We start from the raw sequence: 19,354 nt of genomic DNA on the forward strand, positions 1-19,354 counted from the left end.
CTAAACAAATCCACTAGTGTTTTACATTGAGTGAAAATAAAGTCAATTTTTCTTTGGCTTACTCTAAGTATAAAATAAAAGATAAAACTTCTACCCCTGGACTTTAAATAAGAATGTACTAAGACTTGCATCCCACTATCTTGGCTATGAATACAAAAGAATTTTTGCAATGTAGGTTGTAGCATACAAGCTAAGAAACAAACCCCAGAGGAAGCCACACAAGCTTCTGCACCAGCAGCACTCACTCCTCCACACCCCATCCATTTACTATTCCAGCCAGAACAGAGACCGAGGTGGTGCTTGCTGATGTGTATGATCTAGGGCAGGCAGATGTGACTCATTGTTCCGAGCTGGGGCTGAAGCAGGCACAGAGACACATGAAGCACCTGCCTTCAGGACTGCTGTAAGACAACGTCAAGCCCACGCAGAAAGACCTGACTGGCGGTTGCGGCCTGTCACTGACTTCCCACAGCTGGAGCCACAGAACGCCCACCACGACCGCAGGCCGCTGAGGAATCTAGGCCCAATCCTTCCACTCTGCTGACTGCTCTGCTACTCTTCCTAGAACCAAGTCTCCTGTGGTATGGCAGCTCTAGCACCTAGGTCCCTGTCTCCATAAGCTTTCAGGACGTAAAACCTCGACATCACTGCTGCAAGGAAGTCTGGCTTATATGGGTGGTTCTCAAATGTCGTGAGAATTAAAATCCCCTGGAGAGCTGGCTGGAACAAAATGCTGGTCATCACCCTGAGTGTCAGTGGGTAGGTCTGGGTCAAAGCATGTGCCTTTGCATTTCTAACAAACTCCCAGGAGATCACACTTTGTGAACTGCCAATGCAGCTGTATGGACTAAATTGTAGTCCCAAATTCATCTATTAAAAGCTCGAACCCACTTGTGACTGTATATGGAGATAGGTCCTTTGAAGAGGTAATTTAGGGTTGCATGAGGTCAGAAGGGTGGTGCTTATGCAAGGACGAGACATCGGGGTGTGTGTGTGCACCATGGAAAGGCCTCGCGAGAGCATGGTAACAGGAAGCCCTCTGTAAGTCGGAGAGAGGCCTCGGAGAAACCAACGTGCCAACACCTTAATCTTGGACTTCCAGCCTCTAGAACTGTGAGAAAACAAACTTCTGCTGTTTAGGTCCCCAGTCTGGGGCACTCAGAGACAGCAGCTGGAGCAGATTAAGACAACAACTGTGCCCATGTGGCCTGCCACTGTCAAGCTGAGGCCTGCAGGATCAGAAAGGCCCAGCCAACTGAGAGCCCCAAGGGCATTCCTGGCACAGCAGAGGGGGTTGCATTCCCCAAAGTCCCCATCAAGGAAAACAAGGAACCAGCGAGAGGGCAAGGAAGGCCCTGGAACAGTAAGCGTGTGCAAGCCCAAGGAGGGCAGGTTGTAGCAGGAGCTGCACACACAAAGAAAGAGTGATAACTGTCCACTTCGGGTTGAATCTCCAGACTTCAGTGTAAACGTACCAAAACAGGGCAGCTTACATTTTTTAAATATTCAAATTAGCATTCTCTGAACCCTGACATTACTGGAAGGCCAGCACCAAGGTACACAGAAAAAATTGTAGAAAAAATTGAATTTGCTGTAGCTCATCAATATGTGCAAAGGAATTTCAGTCTGGTATTACAGAATCTGCCAACTAAAATTAAGCAGTGAACCTCATACCTACATAGTGAAGAATGAGAAACATCTTAGCTCACCGGGTCTAACTTACCTGGAGAAATACGATGGCTTGTTGTGGATAATAAATAGAGGCAGCTAATCCCATGAAACTAGGTGGATACACCAGCTTCTTTATTTTTGAACCTATTAAATAAAGGGTTGTAGAGACCATCAGATGATTCATTATCCTTCCCATCACAATTACCTTTAATACTGAGTAAGACTTCTTTGGTGCTAGACAGACTGAATATCAGTGATACGATACCCTAGGCATCAGAAAGAACCACCACTTTTTCACAGCTTTCTGAGCTATAATTCACACGACTCACCCATTTCAAGAGTACCGTGGCTGCCAGAACACTCACAGAGCTGTACAACCAACACCACAATTCATCTGAGAACTTTTCATCACTCAAAAAGAAAGCCCATGTTCATCAGCAGACCCCCAATGCCCTCACCCCCAGCCTAGGGAAGTTCCAAGCTGCCTCCTAGCTCTACGGGTCTTCCAGGACATTTGGTATCATGGAATTACACCATGTGGCTTAGTGACTGGCTTCACGCAGCAGCACAGCTTTTAAGCACACCACCATTTCTAAGAGAGGAGGAAAACAGATTGTTTTGAAGGAAAACCACACATTATTTTGATTTCTTAGGCTTATGCCCTTTCCTCGTAAACTGGCTTCCTATTTAAATATTGAGCATGGGCATTTCCTTATTCTTCTCCCTTACACCCCATGAAGAGAACAGAATATAGATAACAAACTCCTGATGAAGACAGAACGTGTGGAGCACTGGCATTGAGAAGTGTCAACTAGTTTCCAGAAATGGGAGCATGGACTCAAGCAAGAGGAAACACAGCCTTGAACTCTTGAGGAAAGAGTAGAATGTTCCCAAGCAGTGCAGAGATGGCAAGTACTTTGGAGGACTGAGAGATCAACCTGGAAGTAGGATGGGGACATACCAAGTCCCGTGCTTGGGCCAGGTAACCCTCTCTTTCCTCTCTACTACCCCAGTGCAAAACTGCCAGTGGCTGGGCAATCTCTCTAGGCCAAATTTTTTTGGAGGGGGAGAAAGGGGCCGACTATTTGTAAAAAAAAAAAAAAAATGCTGTGGGTATTCAGAGGACCAAAGACAGTACTATGAGCACATGCCTACAGCCGTCCCCACAAGGGAAGCTCCTGTCAGGATTACCTGAGGTAGAACCAACCTGTCAACAAGCCTCACCTATGCGCAAAAAGTTCTTTCCATTTCTTTCTGAAATGTGACCGGACAAGGCTCAGCAGGCATTTGAGAACTGTCTGTCATATAAAATCAATACAAGCCAGGAAGAAAGAAATGACCCCACAAGAAACAAAAATTCAATACAAAATGTATCATCTACTAAATTCAAGAAGTTGCCACACTCAACAAAGAAAAAACAAGTCCAATGAAAAGGGACCATTCAGAGAACAAGGAAGAGTGCTAAAGTAAAAAATATTCTAAAGGAATAAAATAATCAAGAAAATACAAAAGATACGGTAAGTTTAAATGGCTCCCTGGTGGTACAAGAGGTTAAAGTGCAGCACTGTGGAGCTGTCCACAGTGACTGCAGCACAGTTTGATCCTGGACAGGGAGCTGACTCACATGGCACAGCAGACCTCTCCTGTCTGCCTGTGGCTCCCCTCAGCAGTGGATTTCAGTCAGTCAGCCTGTTCTGCTCCCCACTCTGTCTCTGGTGAATCCTCTCACCCCCTGCACCACTGGCCTGTACCCCAGTTCTTATATGCATAAATAAGTAAATCTTAAAAAATAAAAAATAAATGACTCGATTGTTAATTGATTCAGGAAGGAAAAACTTTCAGAGGAATACAGGATATGACCTCCCATAGCTGAAAGCTGTGAGTCACCAAAATGCCCAGGCCAAGAATGTAGCATCTACCGGTAGTCATAGCACCATTAAAACTGCATACTGAAGACTGCGACAGTCCTACACAACACCTGGCTACAGCTAATCCTGCTGTGTGAGCTACAGAAAGCTCTTAAGTGAGTTATTCTAAGATTTTTTTTTCCTTTTCTCTTTTATTGTAGCTACATGAGACGATGGATGTTAGTGAAACCTACTGAGGTCATCGATTCACATATATGTGAATCAAACCACCATGTTGTACGCCTTAAACTTGCATAGTGATGTATGTCAAGTGTTTCTCAATGAAACTGGGGAATGGGGAGAGACAATCCTCAAAGTTTCCAGAAAGAAAAAAAAAATTCAGAAAGAACAAGCCTCTGAATACCTACAACGCCGGATGCTAGAAGACACAGCCCCCAGACTGACAGAAAACCCACCGCATGCCTATCACGTAGTGTCAGGGCAGAAAGTCATTTTCAGATTCTCAAAGACTTGCAAAGTTTACCTCCAACATAGGCTTTTATGAAAGTGACTTAAACATGTAGTTCAACAACATGGAAAAGCAAACTAAGACGATGGCATGGAACTTGGAAAAGGGGCCTCCAAACTGAAAGCGTCACATTCCAACCCGACAGCTGTGTGAGCCTCAATCCAGACTGTGAGAAGATCTAGCGCTCTGGGGGACAGGGGACTCGACAGACAGACAGCAGGTGGCACACTGGGAGAAACCTGAGAATGGGGTCAAGAAAACTGGTAGAGTGAAACAGGAGAATACGCTAGAAAAGCACTTGATGCTGCGAGCAGTCTCCACAGGGTTTTGGATGTGGACGTGCATAGATTCTAGCACAATGCATGTTACTAACACTTCCATAGTTAGAACAAAGGAACTGCTGTTTACTGGGTTAAACTTTGAATAGACAAATCTCCTAAGATGGAATGGGGAGGGGGAGGGAAAAAAGAATACAACTGTTACTCCAGACTAGACTCTTCATAAATTAGTGTTTCCTTCCTGTCCTTCTGCCTTGATTGAAAGGATATAACTGTTCTAGAAAGGCAGGTTAGACCCCAGGGGTCCTCCCTGTATACTTGAAGCTTCAAGCACCTGGGCAGCTCACACAGGTGAGGACCAGTTGAAGAGCAGCAAAGCTGCCAACCAGCCACTTCCCACTCCTCTAGGGAAAGCTGGTGAGCAGCAGCTCTTGAGCCTTCAGCTCCTGCTGGTTCATGTAATGAGCTAGGGACTCCAGAGCTTCCGAAGAAAGTGTGAGGCCTCACCTCCCAAGAAGCTAGCACTGTGGGCTCCTTCAGTACTGCCAGAGTGGTTAGTGGATAGCAAACACCTGCCACCCTTGAGTGGCCTGGCTGGGCCCACTTCCTCTGAATGATCATCCACTCACCTCTCTGGAAGTCTCCTGTCACCACCACAGTTGTGGCCATCCTCATCAACTAGGGTGAACCACCTTAGCAGATACACTCAGGAAAACCTATCAGATGATCCAGAATCCCACTTCTGGGAAGGAAATTAAATCAGTGTCTGGAAATACAGCTGCGCACTCATGCTCATCACAGAACTACCACAGCAAAGACATGGAAACAACATCCACACCCACCAATGGGTAAACGGATAAAGAAAGTGCAGTGTCCATATGCAATGAAGATTACTGAACCTTAAAGGAGACCCTGCCATTTGCAACAACATGGAGGGACTGGCAAGACAAATATGATACGTGAAATAAGCCAGATGCACAATGAAAATACTGCAGGATCTCACCTGATATGTGGAATTTTAGAAAGTGAAATACACTGGAGCAGAGAGTATAACAACGCTTACCAGGAGTGGGAAGGTGGGGGAAACGGGGAGATAGAGCACTAATGTACAGCAGGATGACAAGAGTTAATATTCCTGAGTGTGTGTGCTTGTACTTTTTGAAAAAAGATTAAAGTTTTAAGTTATTTTAACCTACTGAGCACTCCGAGGAAAAAGAAAGAGAGGAATGAACAAACAAGGAACACAAACAAGAGAACGGGACCCTCCTCAGATGGACACCCCAGGGGATGTAGGGGGGATAAACCCATCTACCTAAAGAGCTTTCTTTAGGGCTGCAATATAACCCCACATGGTTTAAACATTGACAGAGGGGAGCAGCTCAGCTCATCTGCTCCACATTCCTGGTCCCCAGCGCTAGCCAAAATTCCAGCACCTTGGCGTGGCGATCTTCCTGCAGTTCACACTACCTCAATAAGACAGAAAGGCTTTTCTGAGGAGCTTTATAGAAAAAGAAAGGGGAAGAAGATGGAAACGAGGGGAGGTGGTTCAACTCTTCTGCAAGTGGATTAGTACAAATGAACTCAATTTAATTCTTGTGCTCTGTGACAGAAGGCGAGCACTGGACTGACAGGAGTCCTTCCCACAGTTAGGGGAGAAGCAGTGTTTCTCCAGGCTCATAAATAATGGCTAAGGCAAGTATAGAAAAGGTTTTGAAAATTGGGGGTACCAACCAGTCTCTGCAATTCTCTGTTACGAAGGGGTGCTGTGAGTACAGGCCTCAGAAACTATTTTAGGAATTTTTGTAAAGTCTGAATTTCATAACATAAACATTTATTGTATAATCAGGGAAACTTCAAGCAGTACACAAGTGCACTATACTGAAGTCTTTTACCATCCTTTCTTCTCTCTACCTTTTAAAAGGACAGGTTTATTGGGAAAAGGAGAGCAGGAGATGCTTGCACAGACATGAGCTGTGCCGGCTGCTTTACAGAGGGAACAGGTTTGTGAAAAGACCATCCTTTATTTCTTATATTTTGTAACCTATCAGTGTAGCATATTAATATTTTTAGGTTGACGCACATTAGCTTTCAAGCAATTTTAAAGTTTGTATATCATCAATGACTGAAGCCAGGATACAGCAAGAATAAAATCTCTGTGCTAGCACTGTTTTATTTACTCTAATAGCCTGATCTCAATGAAATATTTAGAAACAATTTCTCAGGTGTGATAAACTTTGGTTAACGAAAATTCACTTTTCTATACCAAAGAGCGATAGAGATTTATTTGATCAAGTAAATGTACCTATAAAAGATAACTAAATTCATTCTTCTAACCAGGAGTATAACATTTCACTACTTTTCCATTTACTTCTACATATGTTCAAAATCAAATATACTGGAGAAAACAACCGTATCAAGTATATGTTAAAAGGCCGTATCAAGGAAATAACTTATATTCCTGAAAATTAGTAAATCAAAAGAACAAAAATATATATTATCTCTCCTTTATGAATTATTTTTTAAAAACCCCAAAACTGTACCTACCTCTAGCCAAAAGGAGTCCAACAAAGCCAGAAAAACCAATAACACCTAGTCTTGGAAAAAATCCAGGAGGCGAATTTTGGAGGTAATCATAGCTGTCTGCAACAGAATTGGATTGGAAAACAGCTCTATAAATTGTTCGTTAAAAAAACAAAATTATATATGACCTGTATATATAGTATGACATGCTTTTCAAATGATATATCCTTTGCCTTCTGCTAACACACTTCCTTTCAACATTCTTTTCATGTGATATATAAACATGATTTACCATTCACATAGCAGGTATCCAATTTTCAAACACCTCTGGTCAACAATCTACTAGTAATAACTATTCACATGGAAAAAATACAAGTACAGCGATCTCTTGCTATCCAAATTACTGTTCCCCAAACACAGAAAGAAAGTAGATTTGGATAAATTTCTTGAAACTTTGCTGCCTGCTCTATGAAACTTGGAAATAAACTACATCAGACTCAGGGAGTGGGGAAGTATCCTGCCACCTGAACTTGTTATTTGAACTCATAAACAGAAGCCTGGATAATGAAAAAAAACCTGTAATGCAAATATATTCAGGAAACAGTCTTTGTTGAAGGTGATAAAATATATGAAAGCAAATGCAACGCATGGTCTTATTCTGAATGGAGCCTTATGTGCCTGCTTCAAGTGGTAACTATTCTCTCCTCTCCACTGAGTCAATTCTACTAAGTAAGTACCAGTTCAAGCCTTAGCTCCTGAGAAAGGCTGTCCATAGGCTAGTCAGCCCAGATCTTTCTTCCTCCTCCAGTCTCATCATATTTATTTCCTGTACTTTCATTTGGGACACAATTCTATAGCACCTTGTGTTTAATTATTCAGGGGTGTATTTTATGTCTCAAGGAGACCAGAAGCTCCTTAAGGGTGAACTGCCTGGAATTCTACACTATTTTCACTCTGATAACAGTGTATATGCTCACCCAGTGGATATTTATTAACAGCATTGCTAGGAGGGGTCTGCTAGGCCATGACTTCAAAAGCCTTCACGTCTCTTTCTCTGCATGCATGCTCTCTCTAGCTTATCTGTAGAATACCCAGTCTGCACACATAACTAAGTCACCCCCTCTAAGACTTGATCATGTTCTGTGTCCTGTGTAGAATGCTACCCAAGTCTTGACCCCATCTTATGGTATAACTAACTCTGTTCCTTCGAGATTCATCTTTCAAACACTTCTCTGATTGCTCCCATCTCCTCAGTCTTCAGTGAGTAGTCTCCTTCCTCTGTACCTTCAATGAGTGCTCTGTTCTTTGTGTTGTGCTGGCATTGAATAATCATCGGTGCCTGGCATGATCGATGCCTTAACAAATGTAGACAGAACTGAAATACTTGGAAATCTCAGTAATTCTCCTCCCCAACCCCCACAACAATACTAGACACAGGTCAGTTTTCTTCTCCCTGGGTTCTTTGGGGGGAAATGGTGATCATTTAAAATACCACTCTAGGTCTTGCATTGCTGACACTAATTCCTGACTGGCCTGTTATTTATTTTGCCTTTAATGCCGTTTTTACTTCCTATCCTCTGTCTGGTACCTCTGGGGTAATTTCCTATTTTCCTTTATTTTTGCTGCCAACATGGTGTTTTGAACTCTAGATATGAACAGTGAATAGATGGATACCCGGTTGCCGTGGTGAGCTGAGCTGAAGTGGGGAAATCACAAAGAAATGGGAAAAGAGATAAGCTATAAGACTGCACTGCAGCTGGAGCCCAGTTTCTGGTAACACACTCTGGCTGTGACTGCTGGGAAATGGACTGACTGCCCTGGTAAACAACACAACTCATAATGGGATTTCCTTCTTAAGAGGCTGTAGCCGCAAGTCCAAGAAAAGAAAAAAACACTTATACGGCAGATAATGCCTACTGCTATGAAGCAATGGGAAATGATGGGTGACAATGAAGAGAACCCTCAGTAAAGATCAGGAATTCTTTAGATTCTTCAGCTCAAAAGCAAAGGTGTATATTGTTAGTGTTATTATAAATATTACTGTATTAATATTTTTGGCACATAGACTACTACCTGGCACATAGTATTTATGAAATCAATAAAATTTACGTTACTTACAAACATCCACACACAACTGAAAAAACTGGTAGACTATCAATACAGCAACAAATGAAAATTTTATCTGACAGTCTCAGGAGTATCAGTATATCAACACAATATGATCATATTTGCAACGAAATGAACTCATTTTTATCCTAGTCCATCAAGGAAACAAACATTTGTAAAAATAAGATTTTGATTTGTTGAAAAGCCCACAAAGGGCAATGAAATATAATCAATGTCTACCAATTCACCAGTTCCCTAGACTAGTCAGAATATAGACTGTGAACCCAATTTATGAGTGTATGTGATAAGGGCATGTGATAAACAATCAAAGACAATAAAAGCCAAATGGGAAAAATAAAGTAGGAACACTACTAATTATGCAAGTAAGGCCACTCGCAGACACAGATATAGTCCCATCCTGCCTCTAAGCTTCTGTAATGCGTATTAATAGTTGTGCAAATGAGCAGTCCTGGTTCTGAACCCCACCAGTAATAAAAGTTAAATCCCGTGTATCCACAATTGTTAGCCCAGCGATGTAATGTTCTTGCAGAGATATACTCCACTGTAGGAGCACACTAGTCCTCTGAAACCTGACATCATTAGCTCCTCATTCCAGGAAAATTCACAGAGCTCTGAAATTCTGCATGCAATTTGAAGGAATTCACAAATCTCCTAAGACCGGTCCAAAGCGCCCCAGTTAAAGAATTCACTGTTAACAAAGAAACCAAACATGTCCAGTTAAAAATCAACTTACCTAAGCCAAATTGAAACAAACTCTGCATCTTGGGTTTAGTTTGGGAATACATTTCCTAAAAATAGAACAAGAAAATGTATGAGTAGGGATTTGCCGATTAGAAAGGTTAAAGATTCAGTGAACTCTTGAGCAATACAGGTTTGAAATGTGTAGGTCCACTTACATGCAGATACTTTTCAATAAATATAATATAGTACTGTGTTTTCTCATCCTTACAACTTTATAAATACTTTTTCTGTAGCTTCCTTTAAAATTAAAGTATGTAAAACATGTAACATACAAAATACATGTCAATTGACTATCCCTGTTAACCAATACTTAAGTAGTTTAAGTTCTTGGGAAGTCAAAAGCTTTATATAAGATTTATGACGGCATATGGGAGAGTCAGGTGCCCCATCCCCCCATGTTATTCAAGTGTCAACTATATTTGTCTCTACTGAATAAATGATCAAGTCATGAACACTTTTTGAGCAAAGGGATTAACTGTCTAGCTGGTTTTTATTTCCTTTGTAATTTCCCCTTCAACGCCAAAAGCTCAGCAGAACATCTTACTGTTGCCATAGGAAACAGAAATTTCAAGTAAAGTGGTGTCGATGACCCAGCCGTTTCATCTTCTATTAAAAATCAAGGACAATAGACTACAAAAACAACCCCCTTGACGGTAAAAGTGACAATCCTTTCCCCATGAGCTCAAATCTCATTCACAGTAAGTCTATTTCCTCCCTTGCCATGACTTCAGAGCCTCTACCTGAAAACTGCCCAGCTGAAGCAAGAACCACCAGCTTTAATGACACAGAGTCTGTATCTATTTGAAGAGCTACATACCCCAATGTTGACGCAAATGGAAGGCTAACATTCTTGCAACAACAATAAAAAGGCTTTGTCTAGGACTACCAGGTGATCCTAGAGCAAACAAGGGACCCGCTAAGAGGTACCCACCTTCAAAACGTTTACAGTGGAAATGGGAAAAAGTCCTTGGGTAGCAGAAGGGAACAGAACCAATTGCCACTTGCAAAGAGATTTGTTTTACTGAATTCAGCTAAAGCCAAAACAGTAGTTTTCAGTGGCCCCAAATAATAAATGCTGAATTTGGGAAAGCACATAAAGAACTGAACACTACTTCATGAAAATCCACTGAGGTTTTCTCTGTCCACAAAAAAAAATAGAAAACCTATAGTTCAATGTCTAGAGTGACTACTCTCTTTTTTTGCTAGCATAATCTTTTCACTATGAAGAAAAATAAATTTATTCCCTTAGAAAGGGGCTAGGAAGTGCTGGCCTGATAGGAAGCGGGAATCAGAATGATCTCCACTCACAAAAACACCACACTAGGAAAATAAAAACTGTAATCACGAGAAAGCCTTTTTACTACAAATATATACTACAAATAAACATGTTGATAATGATTCATCTAGAGAGGCATTACATGAATATCATGCACAGAAGAAAAATTGAGAAAAAATAAAAATGTTAGGTTGAAAGTTAGGTTGAAAGTTAAAAGTCAAAATACTTTTATAACCCTCCCCCCAAAAAAAAGGAAAAGGAAAAATAACAGTAAACATGCTTACATGATACAAAAATATTTGGACAATTGCTGACCTTAACCACCAGCAGATGGTTTTAAAATCTTCTAGAACAGGAGGATAAATTCTAAGTGTTTTACAACACATTATTTATAAAGTCTTTTAGGTATTTTATAACTCAATGATATCATGATACTTAAGTATAACAGCTGACTCTTACTATTTTATTTATAAATTGGTGAATAAAAAGTTCACCAATGACACACATAAATGGTGGAAATTAAAAACTTCAAAACAAGTTCCAGATTGTAAATGTCAAGCAAAGTAAATCTACATCATAGATACATCATTTCTTACTAATTTTTCATCAATTTTCAAAATTAAGATCAACTATGGCAACTATATATATCAAAGCCCATAAAATCATTCTATAGATTGTACGCCTCAGTTTTAGATGGTAAACATCACAGAAATGCCATTAAGAAAAATGCCTGTTCTAGAGATCTAAAATCTGAGCAGTGACAGAAGCCAATCTGTCATGTAGTTGTTTGGTCACTGGGTCCAATAGTTCAGTGCTCAAATACATGACTCTACCCTCCTCTTAGTGCCCAACCGCCTAGCGGAGCAGCATCCAAATGCTCTCTAGCCGATCCTGCTTCCAGTGACACTGATTTGCTGAACCTCTGGAGGGAAAAAACCTCCCACATCTCAGATGACTGTTTACACTGTGTTCTCCTTCTAAAGTCTCTGCCCTACCCCCTTTCCCTAGCAGACAATCAAGCTCTTATAGCCATGACCAATGAGATACTCACCAGCTTTCTGAGCTATAGTCAAGGTGCCACATACTGCCCAATGGCAGGGGTACTCTCTCTGCAGCTGTGCCAGCAGCTGCCGTGAGAAGCTAGGGTTCTCTGCCTCCCTCCACCTGAGCCCCCAGAAATGGCACTGATGAACACTCTAAGTCAGGCACTCTTAAGTTGTCTCCTTTGTCACACTTTTTTCAGAACACACGTGACCATTACAGAATTCTTACTACTGATTCTAAAAAGAAATGTATTCACCCATTTTCAGAACATCTATACCTGACACCAACTTGTATATGGCTCGCAATAATGTCGGAAATGTGAGATGCTTTCTTCAAGTTGGGTCCTTGGCTCCTCCACATATTTAGATTGACCCTCGGGAACAGTGTAGAGTGAAAGCTATATTAAAAAACAAAACAAAGAAATTTCAAAGTGCATACATAGCACAGTCACTGTGGCCCAAGTTCGACCCTCAGCAAGTTGACCCACATGATGCAGCAGACCTCTCCTGTCTCACCTGCTACCCGCCTCAGCAGTGGATTTCTGTAGACCCTCCTGTTCTGCTCCCCACTCTGGCTCTGATAAAACCTCTCACCCCCACCTCTGGCCTATACCCCAGTTCTTGTATGCATAGATAAATAACAAAAAAGAGATTAGAATATTTTTTAAATAAGCTAATTAGCTTTATGTAAACACAGTTTAAGTAAACCTGTCCACAACTGAAGGTAAAACTTTATGTCATTACTCAAAGTCAACAGAAACCAAATATTCAAAATAATCAGTGGGGAGTAGGGATAGAAAAGAATGTAAACAATGAGAAGAGATTCCTTGCTTTATTTACTTGGTATTTATTAAGCACTACTTAAGAGTCTCTAATCCAGCCAAGAAACAAAATGAACCTAGGCTTTTATTTTCTTAGAGGGAAAAGGCAAATGTTTCCTTGGCTTGACAAGCAGTGTAGAATCAGACCTATCACTTACAAGGGAGTTGAGCTTACAACTTAACTGGGACATAGCAGATTCCCCTCCAAAATTCTAAAAAATATTCCTTAATAATACTCTTAGCTAAGTCCATTAAATTGTTGAAAAAGTCACACTTTAGTGGAGGTTTCCCATGCAAAAAACCTGAAACTATATGGAAATATATTTCCTCCCTTTAATATCTTCTAAACTGTCATGTATGAGTTGTACATCAGGCTGTATGATTTGCATATTTTCTACAGTAACTAAGTCAGACATTTGAAATCCATCACAATATGAACAGTATGTTACCTCATCAACTTTCACAGACATTTTAGGAGGTGGGTCCTTTTTCGAGGCTGCATAGACTTTGAAGGTGAGCAGACTCAGGCTGGCTGGCCCCATGGACCTCCGAATTACCTGGAACACAAAAGCAACCTTGAGCCTCCTCTCAGAGCTACAAACTGGATGTGCACAGCATGAGCACATTCATACCCTCAGCCACTCCTGCCCTGAAAGGCTTTTATGGCTTTATGAGAAACAAATGTGTTCTTGAAGTTCTGAGGCAGTCAGAGCCTAAAAAACAGATTCTCACAAACTTAAAATTTCAGGTCAACTTAATTTTAATTTCCAAACGACAGTTCCTAAGTTTTTGCACTTAACCTTTCAAGTAAAATAAAAATATATAGATGCTTTTACAAACAGAGGAAGTGCCATAGAATAAATCTTAAATTATAAAAGTCTCTCTCTCTTTCTCTCCCTCTCTCTCCCTCTCTCTCTCTCTCTCTCTCTCTCTCTCTCTCTCTCTCACACACACACACACACACACACACACACACATCCCTACCACCATCACCAAGGGACTTTTTAATGATCTCACCAGAGCGAAGATTATTTCTGTAGATCTGAAGATCCTTCTATCCTTATTTGCGATCCTTCAGTGTTCATTACGTAGGACTTTTTCATGGACCAAGCAGGCCTATTATGATGTGACCCAAACCACCTCTAACTCCGTCTGTCCCTGTCTTCTCCCACAGAACCCGCACTCACCATGTATCTCCCAAGCTTCTTAGCTTTGTGGGCTGGGACACGCTGACCCCTCTCCTAAAATGTCCGATAGATGATTTGTTCTTTATACAACTAAGAGGAGGCAGATCCATTGTTTTTTTAATTTAATCATTTATTTATGTCTATCAAGTTCTCTCTACCAGATAGGATGTCTTTTTGGGATGAGGCTGAGTCTTACTCTGTTCTCCTGGTGCCCATGGCTTGTGCCTAGCATGTAAAAATATATTCAATAATTATTCATTGTCTGCATGAATGTACAGAAGAGAGGTGAAAATAAATGAGTAGCAGACCTCATTCTAACTACTTACGCATGATTTAGCATCACAGAAATCAGACGACTAAAATTTGTAGTGCCTGTAATATGACAGACGAGATTATTCTATAATACCCACCAACTATAAAATATCAAACAGAACATTAAGATATCTGTTGACACGTATGCATGCCTAGAGTGACACAAAAAGGAAATCCCATTATCTTAGAAGCAAATAAAGAACTTCTAGCTATATATATAAAAGACTCGTTACTACTTTCACTGGTTTAAAAATAACACATCCTGGAGTATTAAGTGTACATCTTGAAAGGTCTTAATTTTGAGGCAACACTGTCACAAATTTCTCTCGCTTTTGGGGTAAAGGTTAGCCAGCTACTGTAGGTGTCGGCCAGCATAGTTTGTGCCCATCACTGCTCTTAGGCAGGCCCAGCAGCAGCCTGATCCAACCCAGAGAGATCAACATTTCCCTCCCCTCAAAAGAACCACTGTGCCTACAGAGAAGGAGATTGACTGCTTTTCAAACTCAGTTGAAAGTGAAGAAATCTACAGTTCTTGCTCCCCACCTCCTAGCTCTTTGAGAGAAGCTGTGCCATCTGAGGCTCCTGTCACCCCAGAGTTCCCACAAGGGAGTCTGCTTCCTCAGCCCCCAGAGAGGCAGATTAGGCTTCTGGTATCTGGAGGAAGAAACTCAGTGCTCACTGCCCTCTGGGTCTGTCTGTGACCTACTGACAACGCTGCTTGGACTGGGGACTTTCCACTAAGGCCAGCTGGCCCTGCCTGGACTTCGCTTCAGACTCTCCCTTGTTTGCAACAGCCCATGCTCCACCCCTCCCCACTCGCCTTTAGCACTGGCACTTCTAAGCACTGGGGTTTCAGAGTGTTTCCTGCTCTCATCCTCCCCTGGTAAACTGCGTCAGGTTGACCTTTTAATTTTTCATTCCCATTTTCAATCCTTAATCCTATCTACTTTTCACACATTTCATTGTTCATCTCATGGGCTTCTATCATTTTAGGTTTCCACTTTTATGTTCTTAATGATTATTACCCACTTCCAATCTCAACTGACTTGCTTTTTAAACCTTAAATTGTAAAGGCTAATGGATTCTTGATTCTGCTATTCTTTTTGTTCCAGCCCTTTGTTTACCAGAAAAAGGAGAAAGAAAAAAAGACACCTGCATAGACACAGGTGGATAGCAGCAGTCTTAACTTCTACTTTATTTTTCGCTCTTACTTTTCCAGGTCTAACGTTATGCTAAGGCTGCCCCAGCTAAGGCCCACGTTCTTTTCTTCCTCCTCTTCTTTCTGCTGCTCTTCCGCAAGGCCACCCTCACTCCATTCCATGGCAGTAACCATGGTCAAAGGGTGGCAGCACCCAAGCCCTTTCCTGCAGCTGCCCTTTCAGCTCCCTGCCAGCTCTCAACAAGGAAACAAAAAGCAAAGCTCATCCCAGAATCCCTCAGGTCACACTTCTCTCTGCAGAGAGCACATGCTTTTACTTCAGGGGTTCTCAGTCCCAGTGCTGCTGACATTTGGGTGGAATAATTTTTTTGTTGAGGGCTACCCTATGCACTGGAGGAGGCGCAGTGGCATCCCTGGCCTCCACCCACTAGATGCCAGTAGTACCCCTTCCCATTCATGAGTCACAAATGTCTCCAAACCTGTCCAATGTTTGGATCTCCAGGGGGAATTCACCCTCATTGAGAAGCACTGATTTACCTGAATAAATATTATTTTGACATTAAGAAAATCTGTATGTTTTGCAATGAATTACAAGAAAGAGGAATTAATGAACACCACAATTTATAATCACACCATAAAGGATGAAAACCTGGGAGCAAATGTAACAAAGGAAGTGAAGAACCTACATACTGAAAACTGTAGGACGCTGTCAAAGGAATTATAAGAGGACAAAAACAAGTGGAATGATATTCAGTACTCATGGGCTGGAAAAATAAGGCCCGTCACCTAAAGCATTTAACAGATTCAGAATGCCAATCAAAATCCCAAGGACACTTTCCAAGAAACAGAACAAGCAATTCTAAAGTTTGCATGGAACCACAAAAACCACCAGTGGCAAAAGCACTCCTGAGAGAAAAGAAGAAAAATGACTTTATATTGGATTACAGTGAGAGTAATCAAAGCAGTATGGTCCTGGACAAAACAGAAAACACAGACCAATGCAATAGAACAGAGAACCCAAAAGTTATCCCACACAAGACAGTTAACCTTTGACAAAGGAAGAATGACCAGACAATAGAGAGAGCGAAGCCTCTTTAACAGACAGTGTTGGGAAAACCAGATAGCCACACAGGAAAGAAAGAAAAGAAACTAGATCATTAACTACAGACAAGCAAAAATTATTTCAATATGGATTAAAGACGTGGACATAAGTCCCGAAACCCCAGAAGATGTAAAGGAAAATATAGGGGAGACATTCCTGGACATCAGCCACAGAGGTATATTTGGGAACACAAGTAACGGCAAAGGGAACAAAAGCAAAATTAAGCAAACGGTACTACATCCTACTAAGCCTCTGTACTGTGAAAGAAATCATCACAAAAGCTAAGAGGCAACTGTCGCTGGGAGATACTTGTTTATCACACATCTGACAAGGGGCTCATACACCTCAACAACAAAATAACAAACAATTCAGTCAAAAACTGGGGAAAAGACTCAAAGACACCTCTCCAAAGAAGACATTTAGATGGCCTACAGCCACGAGAAAGAATGTTCAAGGTACTTACTAAAAGGGAAATGCAAATCAAAACCACCTCACCCTGTGTGAATGGCAAAAAGATGGGGAGAAAAAGTTACACTCATCCTCTCGTGGTAGGAATGTCATTTAGCACAACCTTTATGCTTTCTGGAAAACAGCATGGAGATTATGAGAAAATAAACCACCACAAAACCTAAAATGGAAACACCACATGATCTAGCAGCATTGCCACCACTAGGTAGCTACCCAAGACATGGACCCTCTAGTAGGAAAAGACATGTGCTACGTCATGGACAACCTACGTGCCCAACAGTGGGCTGGATAAAGAAGCTGGGGAACATATACTCATGGGAATACTACTCAGCTACTTAAAAGATGAAATAGTGTCTTTTGTGACAAAATAGAAGGATCTTGAGGTGACTATGCTAAATGAAGTAAGTCTGAAAGTGAAAGACAAATCCCAGATGGCTTCACTCGTTCATAGAATATAAAGAGACAAAGAAAACACACTGGCAAAATACAACAAAAATAATTCTTCCCCTGACAAATATATTGGTTACCAGAGAGGATGGTGGGGAGGGAGGAGGGTGTGGGGGAGGCTGTAGGTAATAGGATATTGGTACTGGAACTTCAGTGGCAGATAAGTGAAGCACGTACATATGCAGAAAGACAAAGTTGTACTCTCAAATTATACAGTTACACAAATGATGGCAAATTAATGAAATCTGAGAGAAGAAATTGTGTGTTTTCAAATCCATGGTCTCCAACCTAATACACAGAGCTAGAAAGCAGAAGACTCACCACCCAAAGATGAAGTTGGGGTGAGGGGCAAGAAGTGCTAAGGAGAGACAGGAAGGAAACTTCTGAGATGATAGAGATGAACCATCTCTTGGGATTGGGGTGTGGGTTATAGAAGCTGTACACTTCAGTCAAAATTCAAATTATTCTAAGATCAATACAACTTAATATCTGTGCATCTCCCTGTATGTAATAACAGCGTTCAAAAACTCCATGCACACGTAAACCGTAGGAATGGGAGTGGCGGGCCAAGAGTCATGCCTAAGCAGTCAGCCACACACCTAACGGTGGTGAGCAACGAGGCGGTGTTGATCAAGTGATGAGAGGCTGTGGGCGGAACCTGGGTAAGGTCCATGACCTGACACCCTGCCCAACATCTGGGGTGGCTCTCTTTCCTTCTTTGGCACCAAAGGATGTTCTTCTTGTTAAGTGGCTACCCCAGATAGCTATCACTACAAATGGGGATTCGGAACACAGGACCCCTGCCAGGTGGCTAGCACAATCTGACTCATCCTGAGTATGTAGGCCAATTTATCCACTATCACAATGTAAGAAGGGAAAGGCTGTGAAAATAGGCAGAGATCACCCCAGGAGAGTAGGAAAGCGTGAAGAAGGGGTGAAAAACTACCTTCTTCAATAGTTTGTCTTCCCCAAAAAAGAAAGAATTCTGGTCTGTAGGTTAGATGTCCTGAAGTAGTAAAACAACTTCAAGGGTCTGAATCAGAACTACTAAAGCTCTGACTTTGTTACCTTTTCTTCCAACAGTACACCCGATGATGGGCTGCCTCATGAGACATAAAGACAGAGTGCCTCTTCACAAGGATATTGACCCAGTTGGTACAACTAGACAGGAAATACCTCCTGAGGAACGAGAGCTCACCTGGACCTTTCTAAGGAGGGAGGGCTGGTAGCTCTGGACCATGTATGCCCAAGGCCTGAGCACTCACTGTCCCGAGTGACAGTCCTCGAGAAGCCCTGTGTGCCAGGCTCACTTCCCATCCCCCAGCTGGCCTAGCTCAAAAAGTGGGGACATATATACATATATATGCACCTCCGCAGAGCTGACTAGATGTGCTCGACTTTGGCTCCAATGGGTTTGGCTTGCCAGACTGACATCAAGTTCACTGTTAACTGCGATGTCTTCAATGAATACAAAGCTACATCTGCAGACTAACCAGATGCAAAGGCTCCTTGGCTTTAGATCCACCCTATCCTCCAGCATGTACCTTGCAGTTATTAGATGCCTCTCCTAGAATAAGGCTGGTTTGGGGTCTCAAAGAGATCCAATGTGTTGATTTGTCTTAAGTTTTGAATACAGCTGTTAGTCATAGGGAAGGCTAAAGTTTGTCCTAGAACAGGTGAATTGGTCACCTTAGCTTTGCAAACTTCAGGGGGAATGTCAGTGACTTCTGTCATGTGGCTAAGCACGATATGTTATCTCCATCAAGCCAGGTTCTCCATCTGGGACCTTTGAACCGTTTCACAGAGTCCACAGGGGATGTCATCAT

At 41.8% G+C, this 19,354-nt stretch overlaps 1 protein-coding gene across 1 annotated transcript in view; it reads right to left on the reverse strand.

Moving 5' to 3' along the window:
- The window catches only part of APOO (apolipoprotein O), a 51,205-nt gene that overhangs the window by 14,687 nt on the left and 17,164 nt on the right, over window positions 1–19,354 (reverse strand). The window contains exons 2-6 of the mRNA XM_004689917.2: window positions 13,303–13,410; window positions 12,311–12,430; window positions 9,706–9,760; window positions 6,870–6,965; window positions 1,724–1,815 (exon numbers count right to left, since the gene is read on the reverse strand). Coding sequence (XP_004689974.1) covers window positions 1,724–1,815; window positions 6,870–6,965; window positions 9,706–9,760; window positions 12,311–12,430; window positions 13,303–13,410 — 471 coding nt within the window. The remainder of the gene's footprint in view (window positions 1–1,723; window positions 1,816–6,869; window positions 6,966–9,705; window positions 9,761–12,310; window positions 12,431–13,302; window positions 13,411–19,354) is intronic.

The sequence above is a fragment of the Condylura cristata genome, unplaced genomic scaffold (assembly GCF_000260355.1).
Source record: "Condylura cristata isolate star-nosed mole 26May11 unplaced genomic scaffold, ConCri1.0 scaffold00027, whole genome shotgun sequence".
Taxonomy (NCBI): domain Eukaryota; kingdom Metazoa; phylum Chordata; class Mammalia; order Eulipotyphla; family Talpidae; genus Condylura; species Condylura cristata.